Source organism: Triplophysa rosa, linkage group LG10 (genome assembly GCF_024868665.1).
Source record: "Triplophysa rosa linkage group LG10, Trosa_1v2, whole genome shotgun sequence".
Taxonomy (NCBI): domain Eukaryota; kingdom Metazoa; phylum Chordata; class Actinopteri; order Cypriniformes; family Nemacheilidae; genus Triplophysa; species Triplophysa rosa.
Genome location: NC_079899.1, coordinates 9788092 through 9801255, shown reverse-complemented (window position 1 = coordinate 9801255; position 13164 = coordinate 9788092). Strand labels below are relative to the sequence as shown.

At 39.5% G+C, this 13164-nt stretch overlaps 1 protein-coding gene across 3 annotated transcripts in view; it reads right to left on the bottom strand.

The window, feature by feature from the left end:
- Window positions 1–143: 143 nt before the first annotated feature.
- slc24a4a (solute carrier family 24 member 4a) overlaps window positions 144–13164 on the bottom strand; it is a 66136-nt gene continuing 53115 nt past the window's right edge. The window contains exons 7-17 of one of the 3 annotated variants that reach the window (XM_057343855.1): window positions 11775–11849; window positions 9093–9118; window positions 8948–9001; window positions 8486–8631; window positions 7404–7573; window positions 5711–5858; window positions 4972–5138; window positions 4492–4606; window positions 4295–4407; window positions 4141–4206; window positions 144–2789 (exon numbers count right to left, since the gene is read on the bottom strand). In XM_057343855.1, the coding sequence (XP_057199838.1) occupies window positions 2637–2789; window positions 4141–4206; window positions 4295–4407; window positions 4492–4606; window positions 4972–5138; window positions 5711–5858; window positions 7404–7573; window positions 8486–8631; window positions 8948–9001; window positions 9093–9118; window positions 11775–11849 (1233 nt within the window). In that variant the 3' untranslated portion in view covers window positions 144–2636. The remainder of the gene's footprint in view (window positions 2790–4140; window positions 4207–4294; window positions 4408–4491; window positions 4607–4971; window positions 5139–5710; window positions 5859–7403; window positions 7574–8485; window positions 8632–8947; window positions 9002–9092; window positions 9119–11774; window positions 11850–13164) is intronic. The other 2 variants (XM_057343857.1, XM_057343856.1) reach the window with 2 other exon arrangements.

Genomic DNA, 13164 nt, shown 5'->3' with positions numbered 1-13164 from the left:
TCTTTTGTGTTCAACAGAACAAAAACGTAATTTTTCCTACTATGGGAGTCAATGGGAGGCAAGATCTGTTTGGTTACAAGCATTCTTCCAAATATCTTTCTCTGTGTTCATCAGAACAAAGAACTGTATACAGATTTGGAACAGCTCGAAGGTGAGTAAATGATGACAGAATTTTCATTTCTGGGTGAAGTATCCCTTTAAGGATATAGAGCTGACAAATGCCTTCAGTGTAAATTCAAACAAATCTCTTAAATGCACACATTTCCTGTCTATTGCACTGGTCAAAAGAGATGTCTCGCCTCAAAACGATGGAAAAACACATCAAACAGAAAAACAAATTTACTGGCACCAAATCATCAAAGATGGGAAGAAAACCCAGCCTCTCTCTTTTAACTATACACCCAGGCCTAAGAACAAGATTTCAGTGCACCTACGAAAGCATCCGTACAGCGTTTCCATATTAGCTAATCTTACAGGTCACCACTTATTAACACCACAGAAACGAAAACATCACGACATCACCGTCATTCCACACAGCACGTAACCACAAAACTTAAGTCGACATTCAATGGCAACTATGTGATGTGAGATTAAATGAGTATGCATGCACATGTAACAGCGGTGGACGATTTCAGCAGCTTTCACAAACATGGCTCATCTATGAAAATATAATTCCCAGTATTCCGTCTCCTCACCAACTGAGATTGCATATATCATATATACTGTGTACATCAAATACTCCAACACCTGCCTTTCTGCACAGACAACAGCGACGGCACCTCTTAGCACTTAACAAAGACAGTTTCTACGACTGACAAAACACAAAGACCCTTCCCCTGTCCCCCATGCTCAAGTTGAGATCTCCTGAGCGCGCACACAGCTGAGTAAATGGAGGTTCGATAGCTGCCATTGAGCTACTGTATGGGTGAATCTCATGGGAAGTGTCAAAAACGTGTCCAGGTCACGCTTCGAGCTAAAATAAAAATATAGAAATTTGAGGACTTTAACCCTATTGGTAGTAACCCTATACAATGTGTTGTAATATTTTACTGTATTAAATCAATCTGAAAATCTGATCTTTTAAATGACGCAAATTACAAAAAATTATAACAAAACCAGATGCAGTAACTAAGATAATTGAGTGCTATTATTATCATAAAAATAATGCCACATGAACCAAATCAAAATCCATTGAAAACGCAATTTTCTAATGCAAAGCACAGTTTCACAATTTGTCCTCGTGATTTAGGGCTGAACTGGGACCTGAACACGTTTTCATGAGATTCACCCTTATAGGGACTTTTACATCGAGCTCACAAAGCTTACGCCCTGCCGCAAAAATGGCTTCTTTGTGTCAAATCATGCATTACACGCAAACAGTAAGAAAGATCCAGACAGGGAGGTTCGGGTGCATTGTAAATAAAGAAAAAGTGACCACTTCGGTCACATACATAGGTACACCCCCTCCCGTCCTCTGTAAGGAAGCACTGGTTCAAACAGGATCACTGATGTCATATTTACATATAAACAACAAACGCGCCGACTCGCTGCACGTCTGCAAAATCCAGGATCCCTGTTTGTGATGTTGTCCGTATGTTTGTGTGTGAAATATTAAAGCAGCCACAGCTGTCGGTCTCATCTTCCACACCGCAAAAGGAGCAGAGAGCTCTCCTGAGGATTGTCCGCTCTGGGCTGAACGAGAGGTGCGGAGCAGCTTTTGATGTGTGCTTTCGTGATTGGTTCGATTCATTGGTTAGAATGATTAAGGGAAAACCAAAACATGTCCAAATTCGAGAGCTTCTGTTCCAGAGTGTTAGAAGTGGTCCCCTCGATGACCTCGCCGATGGCCACTTGCCAGTAGCTCTCAGCAGGATATTTCGTCAAGCTCATCAGAATTCCATAACATCTTGTCCTCCCCACTGCGTGATCTATACAGAATATAAAATCCATGCTGTAACAGCCTCTTGTTTTTAGCGCGGAAGGTTTCTTGCGTCTAACAAGCTGATGAAATCTTCATGCCCAAGGGCAGTCATATAATGTCAGTCAATGGCGACACATTAAGGGCGTACTTTTATATTTCCACACTTTTTTTAGTTTCATAAATAAATTTGATGATGCTTTATGCCGTACAGAAAGTGCATAATGTTTAATGTTCATACTGTCTCAAGGGAAGACAGAAAATAGAGAATGTACAGGAAATCGCTAATGCATATGGGAATGAGCAGCATTTATTTGTCATTGGCGTATGTGCGATTCGTGATGCGTGTACAGTAAGTGTGCAGTAAATTCGAATCCCCTGCACTGAATAATCCAGTAAAGACTTCAGGCCTGCATCTTGATTGTCCCAAAAAAGTAGATTATCCAGTTATAAAGAGAGCTGCCAAGGAGAATTTCATTTCCTGGAAATGAAGGAGAGAGTTTTAAACCAGAGCCAAAGAGTTCCCTCCATCTGAACCACAGTGGTGAGGACATGCAGCAGAAGACAGAGGGTTTTATTTAACAGTAACTAGATTAACCTGTTTGAGGAACTGCATTTACAGGAAACAGCAGAATCACTGGTGATTTGGGGTGATGTTTAGTGGGTGTGGGTCCAACCCGGAGGTATTTTGGTTCCAAGCCTGCGAAAACCTTCTGGTCTACAGTTCATCTTGACACATGGGGAGATTGACGAACGTGAAGACGTTGTATTCAATCAAGATGGAAAAGCAGAGAAAGACGGCATACAGCACGAGTACGTAGATGCCCAGCTTAAAGTCCAACCTCCATCTGTTCACGTGGATGCCCAAAACCTGAAGGTGAGAATAAAACATAAATATAACCACATTAATAAATATTAAACTCCAGTGTATGATTTAAACAAAATTATAAGTAGGTAATTTCTAAAATTGTAACAATTTAAAACATTATTGGCTCCAAACTAGCAGAATGACGGATCCATTGTAATATTTTACAATATATACTGTTGTGTTCACGTGCGTGTTTGTTTACATTAAAACGAATGTCATTAACATTAGCCGTTCGTGCTGTCTCTGTCATCTGTTTTCTATTTCGGAGGCGGATCGCACGCACGCACACACACACACAATACTCACAAACGCCTATCCATAGTTACAATAATAAAATTTAAACATTTCTGCGTGTATTTTTATCACCATGCTATAACTTCTTAAGCTAACGTTACTAGGCTACTAATGTAAGCGCGCTCTCAGCCCTGTCGGCAAAAATACTGCTGTTCCCCATTAAATGCAGCATATAGTTAATAAGTTAATTACTTTTTAACATCATGTTTACTGCAACTGGCTCTACCTTGTCATTGTGAAACTTTTAAACCCCCATCTGATGTATTCTGCTCCGTGCAGACTGTGGTCTCGCGTCTCCAAACCAATAAAAAACTAATAATAATAAATAAACTGTATAGCTCCAAAACAAACAGGCTGTCCATTTTTTCCCACCTCTAGAGGTCGCTGTTTTACACTATACACGTAACTCTCCACCTGCGTATCACAGTAGAGCTTTCCCTACTGCTTCTAGATCAAACGCAACCAGGAAAAACCATCGGAGGGGATTATTGCCAATAGCCGATAGTTCAAATTATCGTTATCCTTGCAGATTAATCGGCAAAAACGATGAATCGGTCGACCACTACTAAAATGTACAAACCAGAAGAAATAACACCCAACAAATGTAGAAAGGATGGCTCTTCACAGAACATTAAAACAGTTACATTTAATCTTTTCATGTGTCCATTTATGAGGAATATGGACCGGTATGGATGTGACAAATGTAAAAGTGGCACTTACTTGACTACGGAAAATCATGCTTTAAAATAAAAAAGCTTTAAAAACTTTAAGGGACATCTCACATGGGTATTTAAACCACGAAATATTGACGTCTGACCTACAGTATCAGAATGGTGAAAACCTTGGGTAAAAACTTTTCATGGTAAGGTTGACCTTTGCACAGAATTTCCCTTAGACCTTGCTTTGTGAAAAAGGGCCTGACTACTGTTGCTACAGAGTTCAAAAGCATTTTATCACATTGCATTAGGCTTAGCCTAACTTAAGTTAGAAGTAACTATCTATTAGAAAGGGGTTGTACTTTCACCATGTATTATTTTTGTGAGGTAAATTGTTTACTCACAGTTAAAGCCACTGAGCCCAGCAGAAGGACAACAGAGTAAACCAATCCTTTACTGTTGATTTGAACCTAAGGACAAAAAAACAAAAGTAATTTTACTACCTTGTGTGTATGTGTGTGTGCGTATTATGTGTGGGGGTGAGAAAAAGACAGATACCACAGATCCATAGTTGACAGCCATCGTCTGGATGCCCCAGGGAACGCCGAGTCCAACCAGAATATCAAACACATTACTGCCAATCGTGTTCGAGACAGCCATGTCCCCCAGGCCTAAACACACAACCGTGGCAGCTTAAAATGGATAAAAGATCAGAGAAGTTAGGCAAGGAGGGAATCAGAAAATGAGAGCTTTACCTTGACGTGCGACAATGAGACTAGCTATGCAGTCGGGAACGCTGGTGCCAGCGGCCAAGAAAGTTATACCCATTATTACATCTGGAATTCCAAGTGTGTATCCAACGATGGTGACCTGTGCATAGATCACAAAAATGAGATGAAATGCAGAATCTTACAGCATCAATAACAACACACCTCTGTATACTTTAAAGTGTCATTCATCCTTCATGTGATCACAGCAGAAGCACAAACAGCGTGGGCCTGGATATGTGCAGTTAAAGTTTTCTTTAATCCCTAGGTATAAGCGACATAGTCATGTTTTTGTTAATAACTATTACCTGAGCAACGGTAATAGTGATGTCAACAACAGCTACCACTAATGACCAACACCCGAGCAAAAGTAATAGAGATGTCAATAGTGACCACTAAAATGGCCAGGACCCTAGCAAAGTGTTAATAGTTATGTCAATAGTAACCACTTATGACTGGCAAACTCACCATCCACACCATGAAGTAAGAGAAGATGGCGATCCACAGTGTGGAGAGGAAGAAGGACAGCATGAAGAAACGCTCCCACCGTGGTTTGGCACAGTTGGGCACCGTGAAGAACAGCAACAGTGAAATGGGCCAGGAGATGAAAAATTTGACTTTGTCCATAGCGCCACCTGTGGTCATTAAGATGTTACATACTTACAAAAATTATGCTTGCACACAAAAACAAAAATACCCCACTAATCCATAACACAAAGAAACTTTAGAAGTCAGCAAATAAAGAAATCCTTAAACTCAATAAAACATGATTGAACAATACATGAGCTTATAGACATTACGTCGCATCCTTACCAGGTCAGTATATTGAATCAGGATTTTTCTGACCACACCAAATGTGTGTATATATATATATATATATATATATACATATACAATTATGTTATGTTATGTGAAGCTATTCACTATAGAAATATCTAATACTTTTTCTCTAACTTAGTTCCAAAAAAATTACAACTTTTCTAGATGACATCTTCTGTGATTACACTGGATGCCCTGCTGGTTGGGACAAAGTATAAGAAATATAAAAATACATACACAAATAAGTAAATCAAACTCCCATCTACAGAAGTCAGATATTTCTAGAAGTTTAATTAAGTTGATGATCTGAAAATCAGCCTGAGGTCACATGTCGCCACATGAGGTTAAAGACCAAATGTGTTAATGTGTGAGAGAATCAGAGCCTCACCAGGCAGGCTGAAGGGAGATGAGATCTCATTTTCAGGCTCCTCACTGAGTTTGTCCTCGGTTATGATGCCATTTTCAATGGTGTCAGTTTTCTTATCAACCACCAGCACTCCATCCACCCCATTAGACGTCTTCCCTAGCCGCTGTTGCTGTCCGCATAGGAAGCAGAGAGTAAATCTTACCAAATAACTATTTTCAGTTCATTTTTCAATGAATTTCACATCCTATTTCATTTATAAAATTGTATATTCCACACCAGAACTCCAACTATTCTGTCATAGTTGTTGTATATAAGCATTTTTAGCGTCTTTCAGACAAAATGCCAATTTTGATATTGTACCTTTAAGATTTATATTATGTAAATGATGCCTCGCATATAAATGCTAGTTCCATCTGGGCCTCTTGTGAAAGACAAAGCATGTCTACATAGTACAATAAACTCTTATTATGAACTCGTAATGCAATGCTGACTTTTTGTAACCTTAAAGTTTATCCATGATCAATTTTACACATTTAACACTAGCCCAGTGGTTCCCAAACAATTTTTGCCGGGCCTCCCTTTTGTAAAACATGTTTTCGAGCCCCACCGGATCCCCACAACCTAAAGTGCTATAATAATAATAATAATAGTAGTAATAATAATAATAAAGAGAACGGTCAGGGCTTTATTTGAAACATCGTAATGACAGTACTGAAATTTGTATGACATCTTACTGTAAAACCTAAATAAGGAACTGCTGACTTTAATAGTGTTAGTCACGGATCCGACAAATGCCAATAAACAGCGACACTGTCAGTTGAATTTATAATGTTGGGAATCACAGCTGACAACACCCAAGCCTTGTCACGCCCCCTCTAGGGGTCCCACCCCCCAGTTTGGGAACCACTGCACTAGTCTAATAGCAAACCAGCTGACGTGTCTTTATAAGATTCCTCAGCAGTGAATGTCTAACACTGTTCCTTCAGCACCAGTGTGTAGATATTTATAGAAACCGTTTAATAAGCCTCACACCCAGAACTGGGCTACCTGGTGAGAAAACTCCACAATCCTGAGTTAGTCAACAAAGGCTGGTCCATATTAAGCTCTTTTGAACTATAGTTTATAATTCCAGCCTCTGGTCTCCCAGTGTTAAATATGCCCCATTAGAGACTGAATTTTAATTGGATTTAAAGCTATACTCCCACTCAAAGCTTTATGCACGGTCAATTCTATATTACAACAATATGACAACCCATTTATTTTATCAAAGTGTAATACAGAGTCAAGTGAATTTCATAGTGCATTCACATACTGTTAAACAGTCTTGTATGTGTAACAGAAAGGGACTGCAGTGGTCTTACAACGTGTGTTAAAAAGGACTTTTTTCAACTTGACATGATGTCTTAAAAATGACGCTCAAAACACAGCAAGACAAATGACACAAGATTCAAAGGTCGGAGATGTTCATCCAAATAAATGTCTGTAGCTGTGCGGTTTTAATTCAAATGAATGTAAAGAGATTTCGTTTCTCATACGGTTCAACACAACAGACCATCAGCATGCTTAAAGCGCAAACATTACAAATAAGTTAAAAAACAAATAAAAAATAAATTGATTCAATTCATTACTTAAGAGGGGTTTCGAACATACTTTGCCTTTTGTAAGCTCACTTTATTTTGTCACAGGTGTTCAATCTGATGATGTGTATTCTTACCTCATTGATGATAAGACGGCTTGCCATACGGAGACGTGTCTTAGGTCCAAAGTGGTTTGTGATCATGACCCTGAGGCCGGCCTCTGGGAACCGGTAGTGCGGAGGGCTCGAATTGATCATCTCATCCACCATCACCACAGAGCCCCGAGTGTATGTTTTACTGGGCTTTACTACAAACATAGTGGGAAAAAAACAGTTTATAATGCTAAAATGACGCGTACCCAATAAACCATCCCTGAGAGACAAAAACCAACTGTGCACTAAAACCGCCAGAAACACAAATACTCCCAGACAGACACCAACATGCCAAAGGATATGTCACTAATTTCAATTAAAGCTCATGTCTGTCAAAAGAGCGATTCCCACTGAGAGAAACTGCAGGCCCACCTCTGAGCCCCTCGAGATGATGCTCATTCATCATGGACACTAACATTAAATGAAAACCTCAGTTATCTCACAGATTACAGCAGGACACTACCAGAAGACAGCTATACAGACATAAACCTACTGATTGAACACATTAATAATAATATCCATGGATCTTTAACCCAGTTGTATTTCCAACAAAATTTGTGTCTCTGTATTGTACATGTACCTGCCCTTATTATTGGAATATATAAAAAAAACTCACCGAAACTACATTCAAACCTTTTCATACTCTCCCAATGACACAAACCATTATGTAAAAAGTGAAAGATTGTACCACATGGCACTAGGAGTAAGATGTCAGCACACACAGACACACACAGAGCACTGCAGGAGAAGACAGCAGCCAGTACAGATTTAGAAAGGCTAAACAGACAGGCTTCAGCAGGGGAAGGTTGAAAGATCATCACACAGCACAACAGTTAGCCGCGCTCTGAAACAGAAAGCATACCGCGGTTACTCAGCAGGGAAGCGAAGTGTCAGACTCTCATAAGACATGTCAGATAGTTACTGGATACTTTAAGCGAGCGGTTGGTTGGCGTAGCCTTCAAAACGGCAGAAGGTAGAATGTGGCATTAATTGAAAGAGAAATGATTAATAATAGGGAGAGTTAGTTAGCTGTTAGCCCATGAGGAAGCCTGTCTAGTTACCCTTACCTGGGCTGAGTAACGGCCAGGACGGATCATCCCAAAACAGCTCATAACATGCATTACCATCCTCCATCTCGCTGACGACGGTGTTACCGTTGGCGACGCCCTTGTCCTCCTTCCCCGAAAAGTAGTTTTGGATGCTAGTGTTGAACCTTAAATGACAAACAGATTTATTAAGAACCTACAAAATGAAATACAGTCAAAAAAATAAAAAAAAAGTGAATCAAAGTTGTCCTAGACAAGAACGGGTATTGTTCTTGTCTTAGTACAACTTTGATAAACCTTTTCGATCCACTTCAAATGTTGACTACTGTACTATTTCCCAGCATTATGGTACATTATAACATTGCATGGTACTGAAATTCCTATTAGTGCTATGCTATAGTGCTAAACTAAATGCGTCCCCAACACTTTTGACACTTCAGCATGTTTGTATAGTACAGAAATAGTACTTATAGAAAGACTCACTTCATGATGAGGATGTAGCCAACATACATGAGGATGAGTATCAAACTCTCCCACCTGCAGGAAGAAAGATGACAGCCAATCAGAACCCTGCCTCCAACTAATTAAAATCAGGATAATTGACAGGATAAGTCAGACAGAGACTCACCACACAATCTTCTCATCGTAAATAAACTGGAAAAAAAAGATACAGAGTCGGTGTAAATATTCATGAGGTGAAAGCAGAAATAATTCAATAAGGGTTTTTTACTGATTATATGCTCTATATAGCACAACTGTCACTGCATCCTCAACCTTAATCCAGGAAAATGACATATAAATCCAAAATGACACTACAATTTCTAATTAACCATAGTCTCAGCCTCAGACAGAAGGCACACTTTTCTGGAAACACTTCAGCACGTTCGGCATTTTTCAATAATGTCATATTCGAATATTTGAGCTCATAAAAAACGAATATTCGAATATTCGTTTATTTAAATTAAGTTAATAATGACGTAATTTGTTATGTTTTTATTTAGTCACAATTTCACATCAAGCTTATAATTATCATTAAATATTCATAACCCAATATTATTATATCCCGTATATAGGTTTTTTAATGTTGAAAAAAAGAAAAAATACATGAAAACTGCACGGAACGGTATAATACAAAAAGAAAACTGACAAAACAAAACGAACAAAACCCAACATATATTGACGGTCTGTGATATATGGTTATCTTGTTTATTTTGTTTTATAATACAAAGTCTGTTCAACAAGCTGACGGTTAACAAGCCGACAGTGGAGAAAACGCGCTGCTCTTCTCTAACTCCCGGTAACAAAACCCAGATCTGAAAAGAATATCTGGCTTTATTGTTTATAATGTTGATAATAAATGAAGTAAACGGGCTTGATACCTTCATGACGACTGTTAAGATCCTAAAAAAAGACCCTGCAACAAAGACTGAGCCATAGTGCTCGTTTCCCTTGTACGTGACCGTCACATGTGGAAGATATTTCCTGCTGATCAGCCCAGTATATAAATATTGCTTTCTTTGTCGTTCACGGTCAGTGTCTGTCTTGTTTAGCTATGCATTGTATTTGCATCAATAAATAAGGTAGGCATATTTATTTCAACTAAGGTAAGGAATCACAGTGCGTTTTAAAACAAAAAAATCTGCACAAGCAGGGCTGGATTGGTAATCGGGCATACCGGGCATTTTCCCGGTGGGCCTATGTACTTTTTAGGCCGAAACGGATGCATGGGCCGGAGAGATGGACGGATTAGAAGCGTGAATCGGGCGCGTATGCACGGAACGCGAATGCAGTTGCGAATCGGACATGTATGCAGGAAAGGCAATGACAGCAGCACAACCTACCACCCGGTCTGATACATTTCCACACCTCTAAACATGACGCGGCATAAAACAAAATGTGATTTGTTGCTTTACCTGTCAGTCATATGGCCTCTTGGGCGGGCCTTGGCCAAAGAAAGCGGCGAAAGCTTCTAGTACCTTCTGACTAAATTAACCATAACTAAATATATATACCACATAAACATAAAAGCAAATATTTTAAGTTTATTGAAAAAATATAAACTTGTACTAAAGGTTTCAATAATGCCAATCGCTGCTCAGATTTACATTTCATGGGTAACAGGTTTCGTATTGTTGTGTGGTTTTCCAAGCAATCCGACTTTAAAGTCTGAGTAAAGTGACATTAAAATATGTGTTCTGAGTTTGTCACACAACAGAAAAGTGTGTTATTAACCACCCAGCCAAATTTGAATGGAGAAAAAAACATCCAAGTAAATAAAATAAGTTATCAAAATCTTAAAATAAGCAGGACTCTGTTGGCACTGGAGCCACGCCCACTCGCGGCGCTCAACCAACGTCGAGTCCCCAGCCCAGTAGGCTATATGTGAATTATGTGAATACGTTTATGGGAGGATTTCATCAATAGATAATTCACGAGTTCGCCTATGCAGATAATAATGCAGGTTAAAAGGTATGCGTATTTGGCGTGCTGTCGGGGGAGAGGGCTCAGAGCCCGTCAGTTTCTTACGAACCCGGGGTACTCTTCCCCTGTCCGGGGGGAGGGCTCTGGGCCCGGTATTAGTCTGAACCCAGAGCGCTCCCCCGTTGTCCTGCAGGAGAAAACGGTCTAGTGGTGAGGAGCCGGGGTGGTGGAGGGATGCCTGAAGACTGTAGAGAGAATGCAGGTAAGACAGCTTTGTCTATTTGTAGTGGTTCTCTCTTGAGCTGATAAGGTAACGTTAGATGCTGAGATTGCTGATAGCGAACCAGCCGGGTGGATTATCTGCTCGTGCTCGTCTCGAAATTTGTTAATTAAACATCATTCACTGAAGCATGTCGCGATCACGCGCAGTGATCCTCCTTCCCTGCCCTGCCCAAAAAATGCCTGAACAGAGAATTAGTGAAAACGGTTTAACGGTTTAACTCCACAATTCAGTACTACATACGTCTGAGTCTTTGTAATGTGTTTCAGCAATACATTTCTAACATCTATAATGTGTTTAGAAACAATTCTCAGAATTCTCTTTACCCAGACTTTAAGATTTTCACATTGTGGACAATTAAAAGTCCCATAGATTTGGTACTTGGGACATGTATGGTTGACTTTGGTCAGAACACCCTAGAAACTACCCACAATACCATAACATTGTCTCTTTTGCATAGACTTTTATAGACTAAATATCAATTTCTTAATGGAGAAAATGTATGTACATTTATTTTAGAACTCTATTGCGGAACTATTCAGTGTGAGACCAAGAACACTTTCAAACAAACAATAACAATATATGTGTCACATCCATAATGACACTTACCGCAATAAGGGCAACCACAGAAAAAGTGTAGTAGAGTGAGTCTCTAAACACAGCAAACTTGGTGAGAAAAACAACCTTGTAGGGAAAAAGGAGAACTTTGTTAAGAGCATAACAAGAAAACATTTTTTTTCACTTGGTGAGAATGTCTCATGTCTAGTCATGCCACATACCAGAACCTAAAATAAAGGTTTTATTTGTCTAAAATGACACCAAAATATCAAAGCAATGTGTTTTCAAAAGGTCAGACTGGACCATTAGTTATCAAATACTGTTTTTATGTGGTAATGTGAATTATATCCATATTACACAATTTGAGATGTGGTGGAAATGATGTTCACATTTTTGGAATAAAATGACTCTTTTGCGAAGGATAATTTAGATCTATTCAGCAGTGGGACAGTTTTGAATTCTTAATATTTACTGTAATAATTGATACATCATTTTCACACAACAGATTTTCTAATCTAACATCCAGTATCACAAGTAAAAGTCTTACTCTAATAGCAATTTAATAAAAAAACATTTCCCAGTGTTGAAGTCTATAAAAATACTGTACAAAACAGTTTGAATAAAACGAAAGTAAGGAAAATGGTGCGGGCACACTTAAAGAACGAGAGCTCTGCCATTATCACTACACAAGGAAACTACCAAACATTACGGATAACAACTAATAAGCAGTGAAGCAAGTTTTACGTGGTTTATCATGTGCATAGTGTCTGGACTTTTGATCATCCCTTGTATGTTTTGCGGGATAACTCCCGGTGCTGCAGATGGAGAGCTCTGTCATCTCACGAAAACATTGTATAAAAAACTTTGCATGCCGTAGTTTACACAGCACTGGTGGGAAATGTGCATTGATACTCCTTCATTCTTCATGTTATGTAGTTTACTTTGATAGGTGAACTGTCTTTCCCGCGTCCCAGCGCGACATCCAACGGGTTTTCCCAGACCGCATCACCTAGTGAGTCGGTAACAATGACGGGTGAAAACACACACGCCCCTTCGCGAGCATATCACGCTCTAATGAAGGGAAACGGGGAGTTAGAAATTGCCCTCATTGTAATCCGTCAAAATTACGGACTGACGGACGGCCTTCAGATTTTTCCGACATTGGTAAAAAAAAAATCTGTCAATGACAGAGAATTTTCGTTTAACGCGACCTCTGGTACATACACGTACAGGAAAATCTGGATCACGGCCAATCAGAGGGGGGTCCGCCCTTCACTATCTCTGATTGGTTTAGACCACGATATGGGCCTAATGTGTGTCTGTTGTTGAATCACAGGGAGACTTTCAAAGTCACGGAGACTTTTTTCTCCCTCGAACGGCTGGTCGCGACCGGTGCGACCTCAGATTTTTCTTAGTCGCACCATTGAGAAATAAGGTCGCA